Raw genomic sequence first — 22803 nt, 5'->3', positions numbered from 1 at the left:
TCATATATACAATACATCGATTAGACATCTATATATTTTGTAAAATAATTCCCCACAGTTTCCCCCTCCCTCCCTTGACCCTCTAAATAGCCAAAGTATTAGTGCTAACTGCATTCCCTATGCCGTGCTCCCCATCCCTGTGACCATCCATCAGCTACTAATTTGTACTTCTTTAACCCTTCACCCCATTCTCCCAACCCCCCAAACTCCCTCCCCTCTGTCTGTCATAAAATTGTCTACTATATTTGTGAGTCTGTTTTTGATTAGTTTGTTCTTTTTATTCTTTAGATTCCGCATATAAGTGAAATCATATACTGCTTATCTTTCTTTCTCTGATTTAAATACTTCTAGATCCATCAAAGCAATATCTTTTTCCATCCCCTTCCTTTTCATATGCAGGGGTCTTGTTTTCTTATCCTTTCAGCCATTCTATCTTTTGATTGCAGCACTTAATTCTTTTCCATTTAAAGTACTTATTGATAGGAATGTAGTTGTTACCATTCTTTATTTCTGTTTTTGATACATGTTTTTCTTCTTAAAGAAGTCCCTCCAACATTTCCTGTAATACTGGCTTGGTGTTGATAAATGCCTTGAACTTATTTTTGTCTGGGAAGCTCTTTATCTGTCCTTCAACTCTAAATGATAGCTTTGCTGGATAAAGTATCCTTGGTTGTAGATTCTGGGTCTTCATCCTATCAAATATTTTTTGCTAAGCCCTTCTGTCCTGTATAGTTTCTTTTGAGAAATCAGCTGCCAGTCATATGGGTGTTCTCTTATAAGTAATTATTTGTTTTTCTCTTGCTGCTTTTAATATTCTTTCTTTGTATTTAAACTTCGACATTTTAATTTTGATGTGCGGGCCTCTTTGGATCCCTGATTTTTGGAATTCTGAGTTTCTTGGGGTTTTATGCCCATTTCTTTCACCAGGTTAGGGAAGTTTCCCATCATTATTTCTTCAAACAGCTGTTCAAAGTCTTGATTTTCTTCTGTTATGCCAATCAGACGAATATTTGGAGCCTTAATAGTGTCCCATATCCTCCTTAAATTATTTTTATAGCTTTGGCATCTTTTTTTCTTGACGTTCTGATTGAGTGTCCTGATTGGCTTTCCTGTCCTCTAGATAGGGCATTTGAGTCTCTTCTTTATTCACTTTGTTTATTCCATTTAATATACCTCTCATCTCAGATACTGTGTTCTTCATTTCAGACTGGTTCTCTGTTATAATTTCTATTTCTATTTTTATGTTTTTTATCTCTTTGTTGAAGTTCTCATTGAATTTATCTACACTTCCCAAAAGTTCACTGAGCATCTTTATAACCAGTGTTTTGAACTCAGCATTTGTTAGATTACTTGACTCCATTATATCTGGATCTCTGTTCTTTTCTGTCATATGGCTTCTGTTTCTTTGTCTTCCCATTTTGGCTGCCTTTCTGTGTCTGTTTCTATGTACTAAACAAATCTCCTAAGTCTCCTGGTCTTAGTGTGGATATTTGAGGTAGATGTCCAGTGGCACAGTACTGAGAAAGGTTCAGCTGCAGGCCAAATTTAGCCTGAGCTTCCCCTCCGGGGCCACCTGTTAAGATTCAGCAAGCAATCCACAGATGCTGTACTTAGAGTTGCCTCGAAAGGCCACACCAGAAACTGAGGCTGCCTCCAGTGTGAGTCTTAGCAAGGAGCACCTATCTCGCTGAGGATACACCTGGATGTGGCTTGGGTGATTTCTTGGATTTCTCCCTAGTTGTATGGCTTGTTTATCCCAGGCAATATTTCCTTGCTGCTGCTCCTTGTTTCCATCACAACTTTGATTTGGTTGCCAGAAGGATGAACAGAGCCTCTATCATCTATGCCATTTTTTTCCTCCTGGGTAAAACCAGTTTAAAAGAGAGTTACCTAGAAATGTTGATCATGAACACATTCCAAAGTGTATAATCTGGAGAAGCTTTTACATGTGTGCACTAAAAAACGAGTATGAAAATATTCATAGTAGCATTGTTCCTAACAGCTAAAATCTGACAATTGTCTAAGTCTCCATTAACAGAAATATGGGTAATTAAATTGTGTTAGTCTCATACCAGCAGCAGTATCATGACTGAACCTCAAAAAGACAAAGCTGAATAGAAAAAAAATAATTTACTATGTTATTCCATTTATAGAAAGGGGAAAAACATGCAAAAACTAAATAATATTTTGCTTGAGGATACATTTATATGCTAAAAGAATCATTAACACAAAATTCAGAATAATGGTGTCCTCTAGGATCAGGGGTACACAAAAGAATGTGGAGGTACTAATAATATTCTATTTCTCAGGCTAGGGAGTAAGAACAGAGGAATTAATTTTATTCTTCTTTAATTTTAACATTTTTGTTTGTATGAAAGATCTTGTGAATAAAGAAAGCAACAGGCTTAATTTTAAGAAAATTAATTTACATTAGATTTAAAGCACACATCTTGCAAGGCTAATGGGAAATTCGGTCTTGGTCATTACAAGTGTTCTCCAATTTGAGAGTTATAAAACTATTTTCCATAACTCGAGGGTAATGCAAAGATCCTGACATCCTGCATGAGAAAAGCACATCAGGGAGGTCCTTCTGGTCAGCAGCCACTGTTCGCACTGGTCCACTGACCCAGACTGCAGTGCAGGTTCGTTTTATGTCCAGGCTGGTATGTTTACTCATACTTGGAATACGAAGCTCTTTGAGGACAAGGGAATAGGGGAGAGGCTAGAGGTCCCTGGGCCTAGAATTCAGCCTCCTTAGCACATCACACAGCCAATCCTTCTGAGACCTTCCAACTCTCCATATAATTTAGCATTGTTTCTAAACTCTGTGTGTGTGTGTGTGTGTGTGTGTGTGTGTGTGTGTGTTTCTCTCTCTGTGGATTCCCAGTGCCATACTCCTTTTACTTATTAGAGCTTTGAAATACATGTTAAGGTTTTATTATTATTATTATTATTAGTTTCAGGTATATAGTACACTGGTTAGACATTTACATAACTTATGAAATGCTTCCCCCCAGTTACTTTATCACGCATTTGGCTCCACACATAGCCCTGACAATACTATTGACTATATTTCTTTTTAACAAGTTCTTTTTCATTATATTTCTCCTTGTGGCTTTTATTAGCCTTAAGTAGCGTCCTCTATCTACTTTAGGGTAAAATGTCCTCAGAATAAAGATTTCCTATCACCTTATCCCCTGGGATACCTATCCCCACGCCAATTCTCTCCTGACAGGGTCTCTATTTTCAAGCTCTTTTCCAAGAAGAAAAGTGAATTATCTATAGAAAGCCACCTTCCTTACTAATTTTTCATCCTAACCCATCTTTGGCCAGTTTGACATCATCTCTACTACAGAATAAATTGCAAATCAGCTTAAATTTAAAACAGAGAATTGGTCACTTAAAATTATTTCAAAAAATATAATGGTATTTGCTTGGTAGGTCCCTTCTGAAAAATCACAGTTTCAGTATCATAATTCTACTAAAGTTTACACAACAAAAATCCTTTCTCTCAGTTGAACTTATGTACTTGCTTGAGGGGATACTAATATCTCAAACAAAAAGAGCTGTTACTAAAATCTGGGGACATTCTTGGCTTTCACTTTGGTAAATAAAGAGTTCTATTTTGTTTTCATTCTCAAGGACAAAATTCTTCACAAAATGAGAAAATGAGATGCTTCGCCTTGACTAGAAAAAGGAAAGGTCTTAAAATTCCAGTCAGGACAGTGGAGTAGATATAAACACTGTGCTTGTCTCCTCCCATGACCACATCAGAATTACAATGAAACTACAGAACAGCCATCTTTGAGAACAGCCAGAAGCAGCCACGTAAAGACTGGTAAGAGGTGTGAAGACACAAAATGGGTAGGTCTCGTACCTATGGTGTGGCAGTTAAGAAAACGGAGGATATCTTGGCTGCAGAGATCCCCCACTAAAGAGTGAGGTGTTTCAACCCAACACCAGCCTCCCCAGCCTGGACCACTAGTGCAGGGAAGTGAAGTCCCCATAACTTCTGGCTGTAAAAACCATCAGGGATTGTGGCTTAGATAATTGTGGCTGAGTGAGACAGAGGGCTGCTGGAGAGCCAGGCACTCCTCTTAAAGGGTAGCACAGACTTACTCATTGACAGACTCACCTGCTCTGATGTCCAGAGCTGGGGCAGCACCTTTAAAAGCACCAGGAACATACAGGGAGAAAATGGACTGGCTTCAGGGCAAGGGCTGCAAGGGCAGCTTTCTCCCAGACAGAAGTGCTGGTAGAAGCCACTGTTGTTGTTTTTTTATTAAGCCTTCTCCACATCCAGCCGGTAGGTGCAAGTGGGTGCCAAGTTCGGGTCTCTAACAACCTGGCTAACACTGTTTGCCCACCGTAGTGATTACCTGAGACCCCAAGTCACCAATTTATGGGTCAACCAAGATGTTTCTAATTGTTTTTCCATACAAATGGTCTATCTTGGTTCATAGTGTGGACTTTCCTAAAATCTTTCAAAGGTTTACAAGCTCCAAATAAGCAGTATCTGACCTCAGCATGCCCCATACATCTTGCTAAGTGGCTTGAAGCCCAGCATCAGTGACGGCCAGCCGTGGTTCACAACTTAGCCTCTCCCAGCCACCTTCAAGCCCAGCACAAGTGGCAATAATATGAAGAGTTTTTTTTTTTTTTTTTTGTACTTCATACCAGTGGCTCCTGGCAGGGCACAGGCAACGGCTGTACTTGGCCTACACCAGAGCCCCTCCCAAGAAGCCTCAGAATCAACAAACCTGGTGGCCAGCTTGAGACCACACCAGTACACTACCCAACCGCCTCCATGAACAACATATCCAAAGGGCAAACTTAGCATGCACCACAGCCCCGGTAAAGTAAATCCTACTCTGCAGGGTCAGCCACTGCACAACAGATCCTCCACTCTAGTCATGGCCAATCCTCACAGCCAATCAGTCTGAGGGTCAGACTCTCCTATTAATGTGCCAACAGCAATCAAGGATCAACTACAACAGAAGAGCACACACAACCCACACAAGGGACCCATCTTGAGCAACTGGCTCAAATGACCAAGGAGACTGCACTGCTGGGCCCCACAGAACACATACTGCATAAGTCTACTCTACCAAAACTGGGAGATGTAGCAGCTCTGCCTATTGCATAGAAATCAAAACAGGTACGTAGCCAAAATGAGGGGACAAAGAAACATGTCCCAAATGAAAGAATAGAATAAAACTCAAGAAAAAGAACTAAACAAAATGGACACAAGCAATCTACCAGATGCAGAGTCCATAACACTGGTTATACTGATGCTCAATGAACTTAGGGGAAGAGTGGATAATCTCAGTGAGAAATTTAACAAAGATTGAAAACAAAAAAGAACCAGTCAGAATTGAAGAATATAATAGCTGAAATAGAGAATACATTAGAAGGAATTAACAGCAGATTAGATGAAGCAGAGGACTGAATCAGCGATTTGGAAGACAAGGTAGAGGAAAACATCCAACTAGAACAGCAACAAGAAAAAAGAATCCAAAAAAAAAGAGAATAGTTATCCTCTGGGATAACATCCAGTGTACCAACATTTGTATCATAGGGGTACCAGAAGGAAAAGAAAGAGAGCAAGGAATTGAAAATCTGTTTGAAGAAATGCTGATAGAAAACTTTCATAACTTGGCAAAGGAAATAGACATACAGGCCCAGGAAGTGCAGAGAGTCTCAAATAAGATAAAACCAAAGAAACCAGTATAGATGCCTGGTTGGCTGGCAGTTCTCTTTCCACCTCACTGCAATGCAGAATGTGGTTTCTGCAAGCCCCATCGCACCTCCCCCCTCAGCTAAGATTTTAGTGGTTTAACCCCACCTCCAGCCCCAGATATAGATTCTGACCATTTTCACTCAGAGCAATTTTTTCTTCTTTGATTTAACTTCAGTGCTGGTGTGTAATCTGAGTAGGTATGATTAAAAAGAAGCCCAGGACTTTTGTTAGTTGATTTGGGTAGGCAATATCCTCTTTCATCTTTTGGATAGAAATAAAGAATCATGTGGCCTCAGGCTGTTTGCAACTCGCTTGAAGGGGTTTTGCAGTGGAACAAGCCAATACCTAATGAGGCAGGCTCACAGAACTCTGGTTGAATAGAGCCTGAAGTCCAGCTTCCTTTGTATGTTTCAGTAATGTGAAATAATAATTGTTTAAGCCTCTTGGAGGTGGATTTTCTGTTACTTGCAACCCCAGGAGGGGACTCTCCTACCTTGGTAGGGCTGAATGGGCATCCCTCAGGGTCCCAAATCCAAGTCTAGTCTTTTTCTGCTTTTCTTTCTGCTGTAAGCATCCAATTTTCATTTCCAATGGCTTTTCTCCACACGCCCCCCCCCTTTTTTTTTTAAAAAAAAGGATTAAAGAATTTTTATTTTTATTTTATTTCAACCATATAAATTCACAAATTAGATAGTTAAATAGTTCTTAAAAGAAAAAGAGAAATCGCCACCCTACATTCTCACCCACAACTTCTCTCCAGAAGCAGTCCCTGTCAATTCATTTCACTGTTTCTTCTGGGCTTTAGCTCCTATTGTTAAATAACGTTTTTATACAGCTATTCATCATTCTCTAGGTTTAGTTATTATGCATTTTTTTGTGTGATGGAAGATGGGGACTTAGATATCTTACACCCTTTCTCCCCCACATACAAATCCTCTCCCTCATTTCTTGAAAAAAAAAAAAGTTGCATCATAGTATTTTGCAATTTATATTATTCTCTATGCAAATATTGCTCACAGCTAAGCTACATAGTATACTATTTCCTTTCTTAAACAACAGTTTCTTTTTCCCTTGTTTTTAATAATTGCTTTGTCTTTTCACTTGCTTCTTTTTTTTCACTAAGTTCTCCAAGAAAAAAATAAATGCCTCCAATGTGCGCAAATTAATTAGTTTGTTTTTCTGCTGTGTACCAATATCTTGGGAATTCTTTTCACCTTTCTCGTGTGTTGGATTCCTTATTTCCTAGATGTCATGTTTTACTCTACCTTGGTTTAATCTGTTATTTTGGAGGAGCACATCCTCCAGTAAGTTTCTGATAAACCTACTAGATAATCTGCTGATAAAAATGGCAAGGGTGAAAAAATGTTGAGACCTTTCATACTGAAAATGTCTATCTTTTCATTCATTTGTTGGGCCTTTTCCTCCAATGTGTAGTAGTCATTGATTGTTCATAATTAAGAGTGAGACTCTAACAGGTTAATCTCTGTGAGTGAAAGAGCTTAGCTGCAGTGTGGGCTTCCCTGTCAAGTAGGCAGGCCCTGACTTTTGTGTTGGGGAATTCCCACCAGTCTGTATTTGTTGGTCTTTCTTCTTGGGTAGAGAGGTTTTTCCATAGGAGATCCTCCAGGCTCCCCTCTTAACAGAATATGAATCTGGCATCATTCTTGTTGTTAAGTAAGGGAAGGGCTCTGGGGCTCTTGCTCACCATGAGGACTTTCACTTAGTCCCTCCCAAGCTGAAGAATATCATCTCCCTCCCATGCTTCACTGTGCCTGGGGTCAACAAATCCAAAGAGAAAACTTTGGTCTTCAGTCTTCTCATGAGAGTGAGGAGGCTTAGGAGCTGGTGGGGGAAGGGAAAGCTTATTCTGACTTTCATCCAAATTTCCTGGAGGGCTGTAGAGAGAACAGTGGGAGAAGCTCCCAGCCAATCCTTCTTCACAGACGTTTTTAAAACTCTTATGAGCTGTATGAACTTGAACACGTTTCATAATCTCTCTGAGCTTCAGTTTCTTCATCTTTAAAACAGGAACATGAGGCTTTGGTGTGAGGGTTAAATGGGATCAATAAACATGAAGTGTGTGGCACAGTCTGTCCAGCATGAAGAAAGCACTTAGTTGCTGGCAATACAATGGTGATAATAGTTGGTAGTCTCCTTAGCCTTGTTTCAGTGAACAGAAATGATCCCCTCCCACTATCCTGTGCTTTTCTACACTCTCTTGAAAGGAATGCTACCTTACTTTTGTTCTGCCAAAATGTTAATAGAATTTCAGGGGTATAACAACCTCTGCAACTTGTCTTCCACACCACTCTCTCTTGAGGGCCAACCAAACCCTTAGAGCCATCTCCTCTATTCTGGCTCCCATCCTAATGGATTAACATGTAGGACTGAAAACTGCAGTGACATTAGTCTGAACCCAAATCGTATCAAGTAAATGTTAGGAATCAATTTTGTTGGAAATGGTGTAAATATATGCTCATTTGGAGACTATGTGTGAATAAAGGTGGACACGAGAAGACAAGCACAGGCCTTACCTAATGACCCCTTCCATTCTTGTTTCATTTTTTTAACCACACACAACCAAGAAAGCTGTACTTTGTCTTCTGTGGATGGCCTTTTCTGAATGCAGACCTTAGTCTCTCCTTAAAATTCTCCCCAACGAAGTAATAAAGCAAAGGGTTGAAGCAGGTATTTGCTGCCGCCAAGGCCAGTGTGATGATCACGGCCTTATGCAGCCTTTCTCTGCATGTATTCACTTCCCACACAGCCAGGTGGAAGGTTCTCAGTATGTGATAGGGCAGGAAACACAGAAGGAAGATGATCAAGGCAATGGCGATGGTGGTCAGTGCCTTCCTGTGAGAAACTCGCAGCCTTGACTCTGGGACTTCCATCTTTAACAAGGCTCGAATGATCAGCAGGTAACAGATGTTGAGTGTGCAGAATGGCAGCAGGAAGCCCACCACCAAGGAGATATAGTTCATGGTCTTCAGTTTAATAATTTTATTTAAATTCAGCTCCAAGCATAATGTGACATTACCCTTCTGCTCAGAGCCACTGTTCAGAAGCATTGTTGAGGAAGTCATGATAAAGATCCATATGATCCCACACAGAACCCAAGCACTTCTGATGCTGGTGACATGGAGGAACCGAAAGGGATGAACAGTTGCTAGGAAGCGCATAATGCTCAGCACAGTCAGGAAATAAATGCTGCTGTACATGTTGACATACATGGAGTAAGACATAATCCTGCAGGCCAAGTCCCCAAATATCCAGTTGGAGCCTCTGATGTAATAGTCAGCCCTGAAGGGTAGTGTAGTTGTAAACAAGAGATCTGAAATGGCCAGGTTTAGCATGAAAACATTCACAGACGTGGACTTCTTATGAGGCTGCAGAAAAATATAGATGGAAAAACCATTTCCCAAGGCTCCCCAGACAAATATTATCAGATACACAATAGGATAAAAATCCCTCTTGAAGTTTTCATTTGTGCAATTCTTATAGCTGTTGTTATTGCTGAAGGTGCCATTGGGTTCTATTTCTGATGTGGAGATAGACGAAGGCAAGGACATAAATTTTCTCTCCATGCTGGATTAAAAAAAAACAAACACAAAACGTTACTTTCTGCTCACTGTTTACATCTTTCCAGGTTTTAAGAAAATAGGGAGAAGTACTAGCTTTTCTTTCAAGCTTGAGTCAACAAATATCAGCTTAGTCTTTACTATACTTTTTATTATATTTCATGATAAATTTCTAGAATGTAGAATAAACGCTAATTTATTTAATTAAATCTGAAGCCTCAAATTTGGAGGACTTTTGGCCTAGTGCCCATGTTGACCTGAGTGCTCTGTAACATGGCAGTCTAAATCTACTGGGCAGCAGGTTTCTGATCAGAATCTGCTGAAGACAGAAGGAAGTGGTACAATATTTTTCAGGTGCTGAAAGAAAAGACCTATGAACCTAGAGTCCTATATCCAGCAAATATATCCTTCAAGTATAAAGAAGAAATCAAGACAATCTCAGATGACGGAGAACTAAGAGAATTTATCGCCAGCAGACCTACTTTAAAAAATACTTTAAAAAGTTCTTTAAACAAAAGGAATCAATAAAAGCAGGCTTAAAATATCAGAAAATAAGAACACAATAAGCAAAAATATGGATAAATGCAATAGGCTTTTCTTTTTCAGTCTAAGTTACATTTGATGGTTGAAACAAAAACTATAACACTGTTTGATGTGGTTTCAAAAGGGTGTAGAGGAATTTTTAAATATAATTATATAAATTGAGGAGGCTAAAGGGACATCAAAGAGGTAAGGTTTCCACACTTCACTTGAACTGGTAAAATGATAATGCCAATAGACTGTGGTAATGTAGGTATAATGCATTACCTAAAGCAGTCACTAAAAAGCTATACAAAGAGATATATTCAAAAACCTTAGAGATAAATCAAATTAGAATTCTAAAAATTATTCAGATAACCAAGAGAAAGGCAGGAAAAAGTTGACGATACAAATGGAAAAGAAAAAAAGTCAGACTTGTTCCTAACAAATCAATAATTACATTAAATATAAACAGTTTAATTATACTAATTAAAAGACAGGTTGGCAGACTGGAGTATAAAAAAATACACATATGACCTAATTATATGCTGTCTACAAGAAACTCACTTCAAATAACAGTATTGGCAGTTTGAAAGTAAAAGGATGAAAAAATATGTCTTGGAAACATAATCAAAGGAAATCAGAAGTTGCTGTTAATATCAAATAAAGTAAAGTTTAGACTAAGAAAATAACAGAGACGTAGAGGACATTATATAATGAAAAAAAAGTTTATTAACCAAGAATACATACCAATTCTAAATGTATATGCACTAAGCAACAGAGTTGCAAAATACGCGAAACAAAAACTAATAGAATTGAAAGGAAAAATAGAAAAACCCACAATTATAGTTGGTAACTTCAAGACCCTCACTCAACAATTGATAAAGCAACTAGACAAAAACTCAGCTGAGATAAAGAAAAACTCATCATCAACTAATAGAACCCAACTGACATTTATAGACATGCCATTCAACAACAGCAGAATACACATTCTTTTCAAATGCCCACAGAATATATACCCAAATAAATCACATCCTGGGCCATACAGCAAACCTCAACAAATTTAAAAGAATTGAAACCATACAGAGTGTGCTCTATAAATATAACGTAATCAAATTAGAAATCAATATCAGAAAGATGACAGAAAACTCTACAAACACTTGAAAACAAAAACACACTTCTAAATAATCCATGGCTCAAAAAGAAAGTCTCTAACAAAACCAAATAATATATTGAACTGAATGAAATGAAAATACAACATATCGAAATTTGTGGGCTATAACAAAAGCAGTGCTGAGACAGAATGATATAATACTAAATGTATACATTGCAAAAGGAAAAGTCTTAAATCAATCATCTAAGCTCCCATATCAAGAAGCTATAAAAAGTGAAATCAAAAGCAAGTTAAAAGAAGGAAATAATAAAAATAAGAGCAGAAATCAAAGAAATTGAAAACAAAAAAATAGAGGAAAATCAATAAAACAAAGAACTAGTTCTTTGAAAAAATCAATACAATTGAAAACTTATAGCAAGATGGACAAAATAAAAAATAGAGCAGACATGAATTACTGTTATTAGGAATGAAACAGGAAACCATTATAGGCACTGCAGATATCACAAACATAAAATTGATAACTTCAGTGAAGTGGACCAATTCCTCAAGAAATACAAACTATCCTAACTCATCCAATATGAAATAGATAATCTGAACTAATAAGGAAATTAAATTCTTAATTTAAAACTTTCAATAAAGAGATCTCCAAATCCAAATAGTTTCACTGGAGACATATACCAAATATTTAAATAAAAATTAACATCAATTCCATACAATAGGGGTCCCCAACCCCCAGGCCATGGACTAGTCCGTGGCCTGTTAGGAATGGGACTGCACAGCAGGAGGTGAACAGCAGGCAAGTAAGCAAAGTTTCATCTATATTTGCAGCTGCTCCCTCAGCTCCACCTCAGATCATCAGGCATTAGATTCACATAGGAGCACTGGTCCCTGATGCCAAAAAGGTTGGGGACCACTGCCATATAACATCATCTGGAAAATAGAACAGGACAGTACGCTTTCCAATTTATTTTGCAAAGCTATTGTTACCCTGATATCAAAACCAGACAAAGGCAGCATAAAACAAAGAAATAAAAAACCCACAAAAGACTACAGACCAATATTCCTTATGAAAATGGATGTAAAATCTCTTAGGAAATAGAATTCAGCAATATACAAAAGAATTTTACACCATGACCAAGTAGGGTTTATTCCATGGATTCAAGGCTGGTACACTGACTATTTTTAAATAATGAAATAGCCTTGAATCTACAAAAGAAAAATCACATGATCATATCAATCAATGCAGACAAAGCATTTGACAAAATCCAATGGCTAATCATGATCTAAACTCTCAGAAACAGAGGAATAGAGGGGATTTCCTCAACTTAATAAAGATCATCTCAAAAAAATCTACAGCTATCATATTTAATGGTGAAAATTTGAATGCCTTATTCCTAAAATTGGGAACAATGCAAGAATGTCCACCATCACTGCTCTTATTCAATATAGTGCTATAAGTTCTAGCCAGTGAAATAAGGCAAGAAAGGAAATAAACATCATACAAATCAGAAAGGGGGAAATAAAATACTCTCTGTTTGCAGATGACATGATTGTTTACATAGAAAATCACAAAATCTATGCAAAAGAAGTCCTAGAAGTACAACTGAATTTAACAATGTTGCATAAACATACAAAAATCTATTGTGTTTCTATATATACTTGCAGTGAACAAATGGATGCACTGAAATTAAAAATACAGTTCAATTTTCAATTATCCAAAAATAAAATGATATACTTGTGTAAATCTAACAAGACATTACAAGAGTTTTATGCGGAAAACTACAAAATGTTGATGAAAGAAATTGAACTTCTATTCAATGGAATACATACCATGTTCATGGATTGAAAGGTCAACGGAATAAAGATATAAGTCTTCCTCAAATTGATATACAGGATTAATGCAATTCTTAATAAAATCCTTTTAAGGCTTTTTTGTGCATATAGACAAGATAATTCTAAAATTAATGTGGAAAGGCAAAGGAACGAGAACATTTTGAAAAAGAAAATTGAAGTGATAAGAATCAGTCTACCCAATTTCAAGCCTTATTTTATGGCTAAAGTTATCAAGACCGTGCTACTGAAAGGATAGACACATCAGTCAGTGAAACAAAATAGAGAACCCAGAAACAGATTCACACAAATATGCCCAACTAATTTGACACAGATGCAAAAGTGATCCAACAAAGCAAAGATAGTCTTCTTGGAGGTGCTGGAGCAGTTGGTTATCCATAGGCAAAAGAATGAAACTGGACCCAAATCTCACATTTTATACAAAAATAAACTAAAATGGATCATGAACTAAATGTAAAATGTAAAACTATAAAATTTTAGAAAAATAAACATAGGAGAAAATCTTTGAAATCTAGGGCTAGAGAGAGAATTTTAGACTTAACAACAAAAATGTGATTTGTAAAGGAAAATAGATAAATTGACTTCGTCAAGATGAAAAATTTTTGTTCTGCAAAAGGCCCTGTTAAGATTGAAAAGACTGGTAGAGAATATCTACAAACCAAATCTGACAAAAGACTAGTATCTAGAACATATAAAGAACTCACAAAACTCAATAGTTAAAAAACAACAGCAAAAACAATCCAATTAGAAAATGGGCAAAGGACATAAAGAAATATTTCAGATAGTTTATAGATAACAAATAAGCATATAAAAAGTTGTTCAACAGCATTAGCCATTAGGGGAATACAAATTATAACTTCAATGAGATATAACTACATACTTATTAGAATGGCTAAAATAAAAAATAGGGACAACACCAAGTACAGAGAAACTGGATCACTCATACATTGCTGGTGAGAATTCAAATTGATACAGTCCCCCTGGAAAACAATTTGGCAGTTTCTTTAAAAACTAAGCATGAAAATATAATTCAATAATTTCACTCCTGGGAATTTATCCCAAGAAAGTGACAATGTATGTCCACACAAAAACTTGTTTATAGCAGATTTATTTGTAATAAACAAAAACTGGAAACGAGACAGATGATTAAATAATTAAACTTAAATAAAATTTTTAAAATTCAATGGTTAAATAAACTGAGGTACGCACATACTGTGGAATACAACTAAGTTATGAAAAGGAGTGAACTATTGATACATGCAATAACTCGGATAAATTTCCAGGGAATTACGCTCTGTCGGAAAAAAAAGCCACTCCCAAAAGACTATATCAAGTACTCTTCCATTTATATAACATCTTTGAAATGACAAAATTATAGAATTGGAGAACATAGATTAGCAGTCACTAGGAATTAAGAAGGTGTTGGGATGGGAGGGAAGTGAATATGGTTATAAAAGACCAGCTTGAGGAATCTGTGTGATAGGAATGTTCTGTATCATAACTCTCAATATCAATATCCTGGTTGTGATATAATCCTATAGTTTCGTAAAGTGTTACAATTGGGGAAAAGGGTACAAGCAAGTGATTTCTCTCTTATTTCTTACAACTGCATGAGAAACTATAATTATCTCAAAATGAAAAGTTGAATTTTTAAAAAAAGCAAGGTGTGGTTTGAGCTGGATACCCTCAGGATGGTGGGAAAATTCAATCTGGAAAGAACTGCTTAGTTCTTATGTTTTGGGCCTCTTTTGTTGTTGTGAAAGGTCCCTTTTGCTACACACAACATTCCTCTCCAACCTGTGCACACTGTATACCCGAAGAGGTCACCCCTAGGAAGATGGGAGAAGGTGCGACAGGAGCTATTGCAATTAGTAACAGGTGTGTTTCTGGTGGCCTTTGGCTGGAGGACATTGACGACTTGGAGTTTCACGGGGATTCCTGGGAAGTCCTTCCTGCTGTGAACAAGTACTTCGACTCATTAATAGTGCACATATCTGCGGCCCCTGCTCATGGCTGGAGATAAGTTCGCACTATGCTGAGTTCTTACATTTTATTGAGAACCTTCAGCAGATTGTATTTTTTTTCCAGAGTTAAATCCTCTGACACATTTTAGTCACCGATGAGATATGTAAATCTGGCAAATTGCAACAATTGTTTTCTAGCCTTCTCACACCCATTCTAGTCTGTCTATTGTCTTGAGTGCTGTTTGTCTATCAGAGGAAAAGTCTATAAGGAAGGAACAAGCAAAGGCCCCAGAAGTCCATCCTCCAATTGCCCCAGAGGCTGAGTTCAAGAGTGGCATTCCTTGGACAATCTTTGTCCTTCGGATAAACTTTGTGTCAGGTCATCATTTCAAAGCTTAGAAAGACTTCCACTGTCTTATCTTTGTGACCCTGAGATCTATTTTCTTTAGTTTGCTCAGCCCTAATTGGAAACAACTGACCTTTGTCCAAATTCCAGAGACAGAAATTCATACAAGCATCATCCTTTTACCACTGTTGCTCTTGTGGAGCCCACTCCGCCTAAAACTGTGCCCCTTCCAGGCTCAGACCTGTTTCACACTGCTTTTCTCAGCTTTCACCGCTTTTCTTACTGCTATACGGACATGTGTGCTTATCCCTACAACTGGCACAATTTCATCAGAGACCATTTGGAATTGCAATGGCCACATTAGAGAACTTTTGACATAAGATTATTTACTTGAGAGGCACTTTAAAACAATAAAAGAATAAGCTTCCAAAGGAGTTTGTCTAAAAAAGATATTATTTTGTTTAGTTGGTGATAGCCCCTTCTTTGCTTCCATAGTCTAGGGATTAATAAATGCTGGCTTTTTAATCAGAGTTATTGGTAAAATTCTGAAGGACTTAAACTAATTTTAATGTCACTTTGTTTTGTGTGTATATCTCAAAATCTGTTTTTCCAGATGTAAACTTTATTTATGTTTCCAGAGGAAACGTAATTATCCTTTTTCAGTGTTGATGTCATATTCACATGAAGCAGGCTCTCTTTTCACTTTTTTTCAATTCTTCTTATTTTCTTTCTCTTAAGAAACTAACGATTACCTGATCAAAAGAGTCACTCACTTTTTATGTGCACGTCTAGGGATATCTAGTTTAGATAAATACTCCAAATGTCTGAAATAAAGAAAAAAACAGTTACTAAGATATATTCATTTTGTGAACACTAAACATATTTACATAATGGGTTTATTATTATAGTTGTGAGAACAGAAAAAAGGGCATTAACTTCAAGTTAAAAGAAGATAACGTTTTTGGCTTGATTTAGCATCTTTAAAAATTGAGTTTAATGTATAAAACTAGTGTCAGCACAATATTTTGGTTTGTATAGACCAGATTTAAATTTTTTTGATTAAACTGAACTTTCTACTTATTAGTTTTATGAGTTAAGCAAGATTCCACTATTTCTATGACTTGTTTAAATTTAAAATTATACATATAAAAGTATATCAACTAAAATGAATGCTAATGATAAATGTCATTGTAGTCAATTACAATGGGTGATAATAATGAATGTCTTTTTAAAAGTTTAATTTTATGAAATTCTTACATTGCTATAAATCATAAGGATTTAATGTGTTAACCAAAATTATAATTTTCTGATCCTTAACTAACTTTGAAACCTTAGACAAATGGTTAGTTAATAAACCTTTGGATGTGTAAACAATTTCTGAATAGGAAACATACAAAACATTGGTCACTAAATATAATTTTTACCTTATCTGTTAGAAAGGCAATTGATGAACAAAATATGCAAATGCCTTTGAATTACATCATATGTTTATACATCAAAATTATTTAAATTGAATGGAATAAATGCTAGTAGACTGAAAAAATATCTAAATTATCTAAATAATTCTTCATTTTATCTGCTCTAACATTTCTGTGCCTGAAGAAAAGGAAGGTTGATTACTTTGGTTAAGGATAATCGTATGAATGATTAATACAGAGAAATACAAATCTATATTTGACAATGAATATGATTTTCTATTTGTTTATTAAGAAAGCTGAAACAGAATATTCAGAGGGTAAATTTAATTTGATGCACACACTTTATTTAATAGATTTAATTTTAAACACTTTAAATTTGTTTATTTGCATATTTATAGATTTTGGAATGCCTAAAAGGATATATATAAATGTATATTAATAAATCCTTTACTGCAGACTGTTACATGAATAATGTACAAAAAGAATAAAGTTAGAATTTGAGTCTTAATATAAAATAATTAGGTTATTTTATGCTCATATTAATAAGATTTCTTTTTGTCAATAAAATATTCAGTTAACTCTCAGTGCTTCTGATATGGTTTAAAATAATTTTTTAAAAGATTTCTTGCCTTTCTTTTAAAAAAAGTTAAATTTCTAATAACTATTGTTAATCACTGAGTATTTTTACAATGTTGTCTATATTATTTCTTGACTCTAGATACTTACAACTCATATCTTGTCTCTTCATACAATTATTTTTTATTCTTACTTTTCCAAATTCAGGCCCCAAATTCAAAATGAAGCTATTAATATGTCTTTTGTGCCTAAATTAACTTCGAGTTTGCTACAGTGGCCAATAGGTAACATGAGATTTGTTCCTTCATCCTATGAAAGGAAAGACAATGAGAATAATGAGATTTCTAAAAATCGTTTGAATTTTAATTAATTTAAAACTATTATGAGAGCACTTTTGTTTACTAAATTTAGTAATAAAAAAATTGATAAAGTACAAAGAAAGTCGATTTTGCTAAGTTAATTACACCTAAGTAAAATATGCTAACATAAAAATCTTTCAATAATTATGTACTCCTTAAGTTAGAAGAAGCATGCTCAAGTTTAAATACAAAGATTACTATAATAAATGAATATCAAAAGACTTTTTCCAGGATTCTAGTTTCACAAACCCTTTTTCCTTTTCTGACATGACAAGCAGTAAACAGGAATGGGGGCAGGGAACCATCAGAGACCATTGTTTATTTCAGCCCTTTGTTAGATCCAGTAGCCACTGTATAACCATCTTGTTTAAGAGCTATGGAAACTACAGCAAGGCTTGCGGAAGCCTTAAGTCAACTTAATTAACTTAGTTCTAAGGTTTCCACTAAATTAATAATTTCTCTGCTGTATATATGCTCTTTATTGTTAGAAATAACTTAGGACATTTTTAGCTAATCACCTAACCTCCTATGCAATGTTGTTGGTTTCCCTTCTAATGTCACCATTCGTTGCTGTAACACACGAAGCCCACTCTCTCCTCCTCTGTAGAAAAAGATGCCCATGATTGGTTAGGGAGGTATTCATACCTTGTATGGACTTTCTAGATTCTCCCTTGGTTATCCCTGATTTAATTTTGTTTGTTAATTGATCACGCTTAAAAAGAAAAAATAAAAATTGTCAAGCAGGCTATGCTAATCACTGACTTGAATTTACCCTGAAATAAAATAAGTTCAGTTGGCTAAATTAATTGCCTTTACACAGACTTGCAAACTGTCAAAAAAGATAAAAGAACAAATATTTACACTGACACATGGTATATCATTTTTGGATTTATTCATGAATTTAAAATGCTTTAGAAATAGAGTTTTCCTGATACTACAAGAAGCCCTATGAAATAGATGATGAGTTAAAGACACTTGAGATGTCACTTAATAAAAGAGAAATTATCTGGTGTGTTTTCTCAGACCGTAGCCACTGTTCTGAATTTAACTGAGTGCTGACAAAATTTAATAATAATAATAAACACTTCAAAATGTAAATTTTCTTCTACATATCCCTTCTGATAGTTAAGTTTCCCTTGTATAATTAATCCCAAACTTTAGCCTTTAAATATTGTATGGTGAACCTAGGAATACCAGGTGCTGTAGGTGTTAAAAAAAAATTGTACGGTGATCCCACATCAACAAAATGCTTCTGCTGAGGTCCTCACCACCTTATCAGCAAAACCTAACTCTTTGGAGTGGGGACAAAGATCAGGCCCATCTTGGATAAAAATAGTTACTTTATTTTCTTCAGAGAAATTCTAGCCTGCTTTGCAGGACATGTTTGACTCCACTGAAGAAATCTATCCACCTCAAGTGACTTCCCCAATCCCTATAAAGGCTCAAATGAAGGAAAAGTCTCATTCTTGTTGTAATAAATGATCTGTAAATTCTCAATTCCAACACAGTCCTTACCTCACTAAGATACTTCTTATGTGGACACCAGGCTTATACCCACATGTCACACACTAATTAGCCTGTGCGTTCAGGATAATTGTTAGAGAATTTCAGAGGTTTGAACTATCACCCCTCCAGTGACTCCTATTTCCCTAAAAAGAATAGACAGAAACCTCTGAAAAAGGCAAGCACAGGCTAATTGGCAGAACTCTCAGAAAGGATAACTGACTTCCAGGATGCAGACTGTGCAAGCAACAATGACCAGAGTTGATATAATGTGACTGGAAAGGATCACTCAAAACTCATCTCCGACCTTGGCAAAAGTCATCAATTATACAACTTTTTCTCTGGAAGCAGACAAAAGTTCTCCCCTGATCAAACTCTAGTCAGGCTCATCTGAGCCTTCCTCTTAGCTACCATTCCACCTTGTTTTATAAAGATGTGAATAAAACATTAAGATAGTTTTTAACAGCTCAAGGCCACATCTAGGATGACTCTAAATCCCCTCCCCCTTTATATATAGCTTGAGAAAACTCAAGGCTGTCAAAAGAATTTACTGTTTGTTCCAGCCAACATCTAAAGATAGGGCCCCTGTCTCCAAGCCTCTGTGAGAAGGTAGGAGATTAACCTCTATAAGCATCATTTAGCAAATCCAGATGCACTTCACATAAACCAATCATCTCTTCCAATTTTTTTTCGTGGGGGGAATTTTTTGCTTCTCTGACTCAACTGAGCATCTGTTCAACCCCCTCTGTTTCCTCGTTCTCTATTGAAAATATCCAGTTACCGCTATAAAAATCGAAGTTGAGTTCAATTCATATCGGATTCTTTTCTCTATTGCAATAGTATATTACTGAATAAAGGCTGTGATTCTCACTTTAATGAGTGTCCAACTTTCTCTATGAAAAAATCCTAGGTTTAAATGTAAATTTATGGAAGGAACTCTGGGAAACATGGCGGAGTGAAAGACATCCTCAGATCTCTCCCTTTGAAACAACAATAAGCTGAACATCTAAAACAACAAAAAAACACCCAAACTGCACCAGCACGTCAGAGCGTGGGATCTGCACATAAGAGCTACCACAGGTCAGAACCCCAGGTGTCAGGCGGTGAACTGGGAGAAATAAAGAAGCTGCCTCTTGCAGCCAGTGCTTCCTATAGGAGGAGAGCAAGGGGAGAAGGAGCAGCAAGTCCCTTGAACAGCCCAGCCTGGAAAAACTGTGAGTTCCCCACGGCTGGTGGTGGTGCCCAGTCATCAGGACAGAAGGCAGAGAAGTGGGATGACAGAAAAACAACAGTTGATGTTTGCTGGCCTCGGTTGCAAACCTAGGCTGAGACACAGCCTCCAACTCCCAACCCAGAGGGACCCTCCCACCATGCCCTCCAAGACCAAACATGGAGGAGCCCGAAGGGAATCTGAGCAAATGCTGCATAGACTGAAGCTGCCTCTCACATCCTCTAGAGCTCCCTGGAGGAGGAAGGGGAGCAGAGAAGGTGTAGCGACTTCCCTAAACAGCCCTGCCTGGAAGTGCTGTCAGTTCCACGCAGCTGGTGGCAGGGCCCAGAGAAGCAGGAAAGGATGGCAAAGAAACAACAGTTGATTTTTACCGACCTGGCTGCAAAACCAAGGCTGAGCTGGAGCACCCAACTTCCAACTCAGAGGGCCCCTCCCCCATACCCTCTGAGACTGAACACTGCAGAGCTCCAGGGAAATCTGAGCAAACACTGCCGGGACTGTCGCTAATACAGACCGGGACTGAAACTGAGGGTAGCGAGCGTGATTAAACATCCACAAGAAAATAAAAAGGCATTATTTAGGCTTTATATAAAGCAGAGATCCAAGAGGCTTAGATGCCACCTACAGGAAAACAAAAGAAAAGCACCTTCTTTGTAACAGGCTAAAGAGAGAACTTTATATAATAAATCTTCTTTCTGGAAAAACAGCAGAATACACATCCATTAATGCCCAGGTGGAGAAATAGTCCATTAAACACCATGAACAACCAAGGTGACAAGGCATCTCAGAAAGAAAGAGAAAAATCTCCAGAAAATAAGCTTACAGACATAGAAATATGCAGCTTAAATGACAGAGAATTCAGGATGGTACTTCTGAAAAAACTCAGTCAGTTCCGAAACAACTCATGTCAACAATTTCTAGAATTAAAAAACACCTAGATGAGCCGAACAAGGAGATTGAAACCCTCAGAAAGAACCAAATAGATCTTCTGGAGATAAAAAAACAAACTGCAAGTGCTGAAAAATAAAATAGCAAGCTTGGAAAATAGAGTTGACCAGGAGGAAAGGATCAGTGATATCGAAGACAGAAATCTAGAAATAAATCAGAAGAAAAAAGAGAGAAACCGAAGATGACAAATAATGAAAGAGAAATAGAAGACCTAGCTGATATCATCAGGAGAGGAAACATAAGAATAATGGGAATTACCGAAGCCGAGGAAAAGGAGCAAGGACTAGAAAGCATTTTCAGATAAATAGTGGATGAGAATTTCCCAAATCAAAGGAATGAGCTAGAGCTTGGAATTCAAGAAGTCAACAGAACACTCAATTATCTCAACCCAGAAAGGCCTTCACCAAGACTCATCGTATTAAAGTTATCTAACATCGCCGACAAAGATAGAATTCTCAGGGCAGCCAGGGAGAAGAAAACGGTAACATATAAAGGAAAACCCATTAGATTATCATCGAATTTCTCAGCACAGACCTTAAGCCAGAAAGGAATGGAACAAATATTTAAACTATTAAGTGAAAGGAACTACCAGCCTAGAATAATGTATCCAGCTAAGCTCTCCTTTAGATATGAAGGAGAAATTAAGACCTTTCCAGACATACAAAAATTGAGGGAATTCTCCACTACGATGCCTGCACTACAGGAAATGCTGAAAGGGGTCAGCTCACCTAAAACAAAATAACAACAATGACAACAAAAATACATAATTAGGAGTAAAGTGACTATCAGGCAAATAGAAGCAGAGGAGTGCAATCCTTACAAAGAATAGGGCATTATAAGCTTAAATAATAATAAGAGAATTGCTATAGCAAGATAGTAATGAATGTTCAGCATACATAGGGACAAATTGAGATAACAATGACTGAAAAGGAGAGGATTCAAAGATCCAAATTCGCAAAGGGGAATAGAAATAAGGCACATGCAGAAGAAAATGGATGACTCTGTGTGTGTGTGTGTGTGTGTGTATGTGTATATATATATACACACATATATATACATATATATATATACACACATATATATATATATAACTATCCTTTTCATATTTGTAATGGTAACCACACACTAAAGATTCAGAACTGAAGTATATAACATAAAACAAGAAGAACTAGAGGCAAAACCCACAAAAGCCAACCAAAATAAAGAAAACAAAAACACAAGGACAAGGAAGCTATAAAAACACTGAGCTACCAGAAAGCAAAAGATAAAATGGCTATAAGAAGACCTCACATTTTAATAATCACCCTAAATGTAAATGGACTGAACTCACCAATAAATAGGCACAGAGTTGCAGAATGGATCAAAAAACAAAACCCAACCATATGCTGCCTCCAGAAGACACATCTCAGCTCCAAAGACAAATATATAGACTCAAAGTGAAAGGGTGGAAAATATTTCAAGCAAATGGCATTCAGAGAAAAGTGGGAGTAGCGGCACTAATATCAGATGAAATAGACTTCAAAATAAAAAAGGTAAAGAAAGATACTGAGAGACATTTCATAATGATAAAGGGAATCATGCACCAAAAAGACATAACACTTATTACTATCTATGCTCCTAATCAGGGAGCTCCAAAATATGTAAAGCAATTACTAA

At 36.7% G+C, this 22803-nt stretch overlaps 1 protein-coding gene across 5 annotated transcripts in view; it reads right to left on the bottom strand.

Moving 5' to 3' along the window:
* Positions 1-7156: 7156 nt before the first annotated feature.
* The window catches only part of CYSLTR2 (cysteinyl leukotriene receptor 2), a 38744-nt gene continuing 23097 nt past the window's right edge, over positions 7157-22803 (bottom strand). For 2 of the 5 annotated variants that reach the window (XM_039839363.1, XM_039839365.1), the window contains 2 exons: positions 15886-15936; positions 7157-9325 (listed from right to left, as the gene is read on the bottom strand). In XM_039839363.1, the coding sequence (XP_039695297.1) occupies positions 8299-9324 (1026 nt within the window). In that variant the 5' untranslated portion in view covers position 9325; positions 15886-15936 and the 3' untranslated portion in view covers positions 7157-8298. The remainder of the gene's footprint in view (positions 9326-15885; positions 15937-22803) is intronic. The other 3 variants (XM_039839364.1, XM_039839366.1, XM_039839367.1) reach the window with 2 other exon arrangements.

This window comes from Pteropus medius, unplaced genomic scaffold, assembly GCF_902729225.1.
Source record: "Pteropus medius unplaced genomic scaffold, Ma_sr-lr_union100, whole genome shotgun sequence".
NCBI lineage: Eukaryota > Metazoa > Chordata > Mammalia > Chiroptera > Pteropodidae > Pteropus > Pteropus medius.
This window is presented reverse-complemented; position numbering and strand designations above follow the sequence as displayed.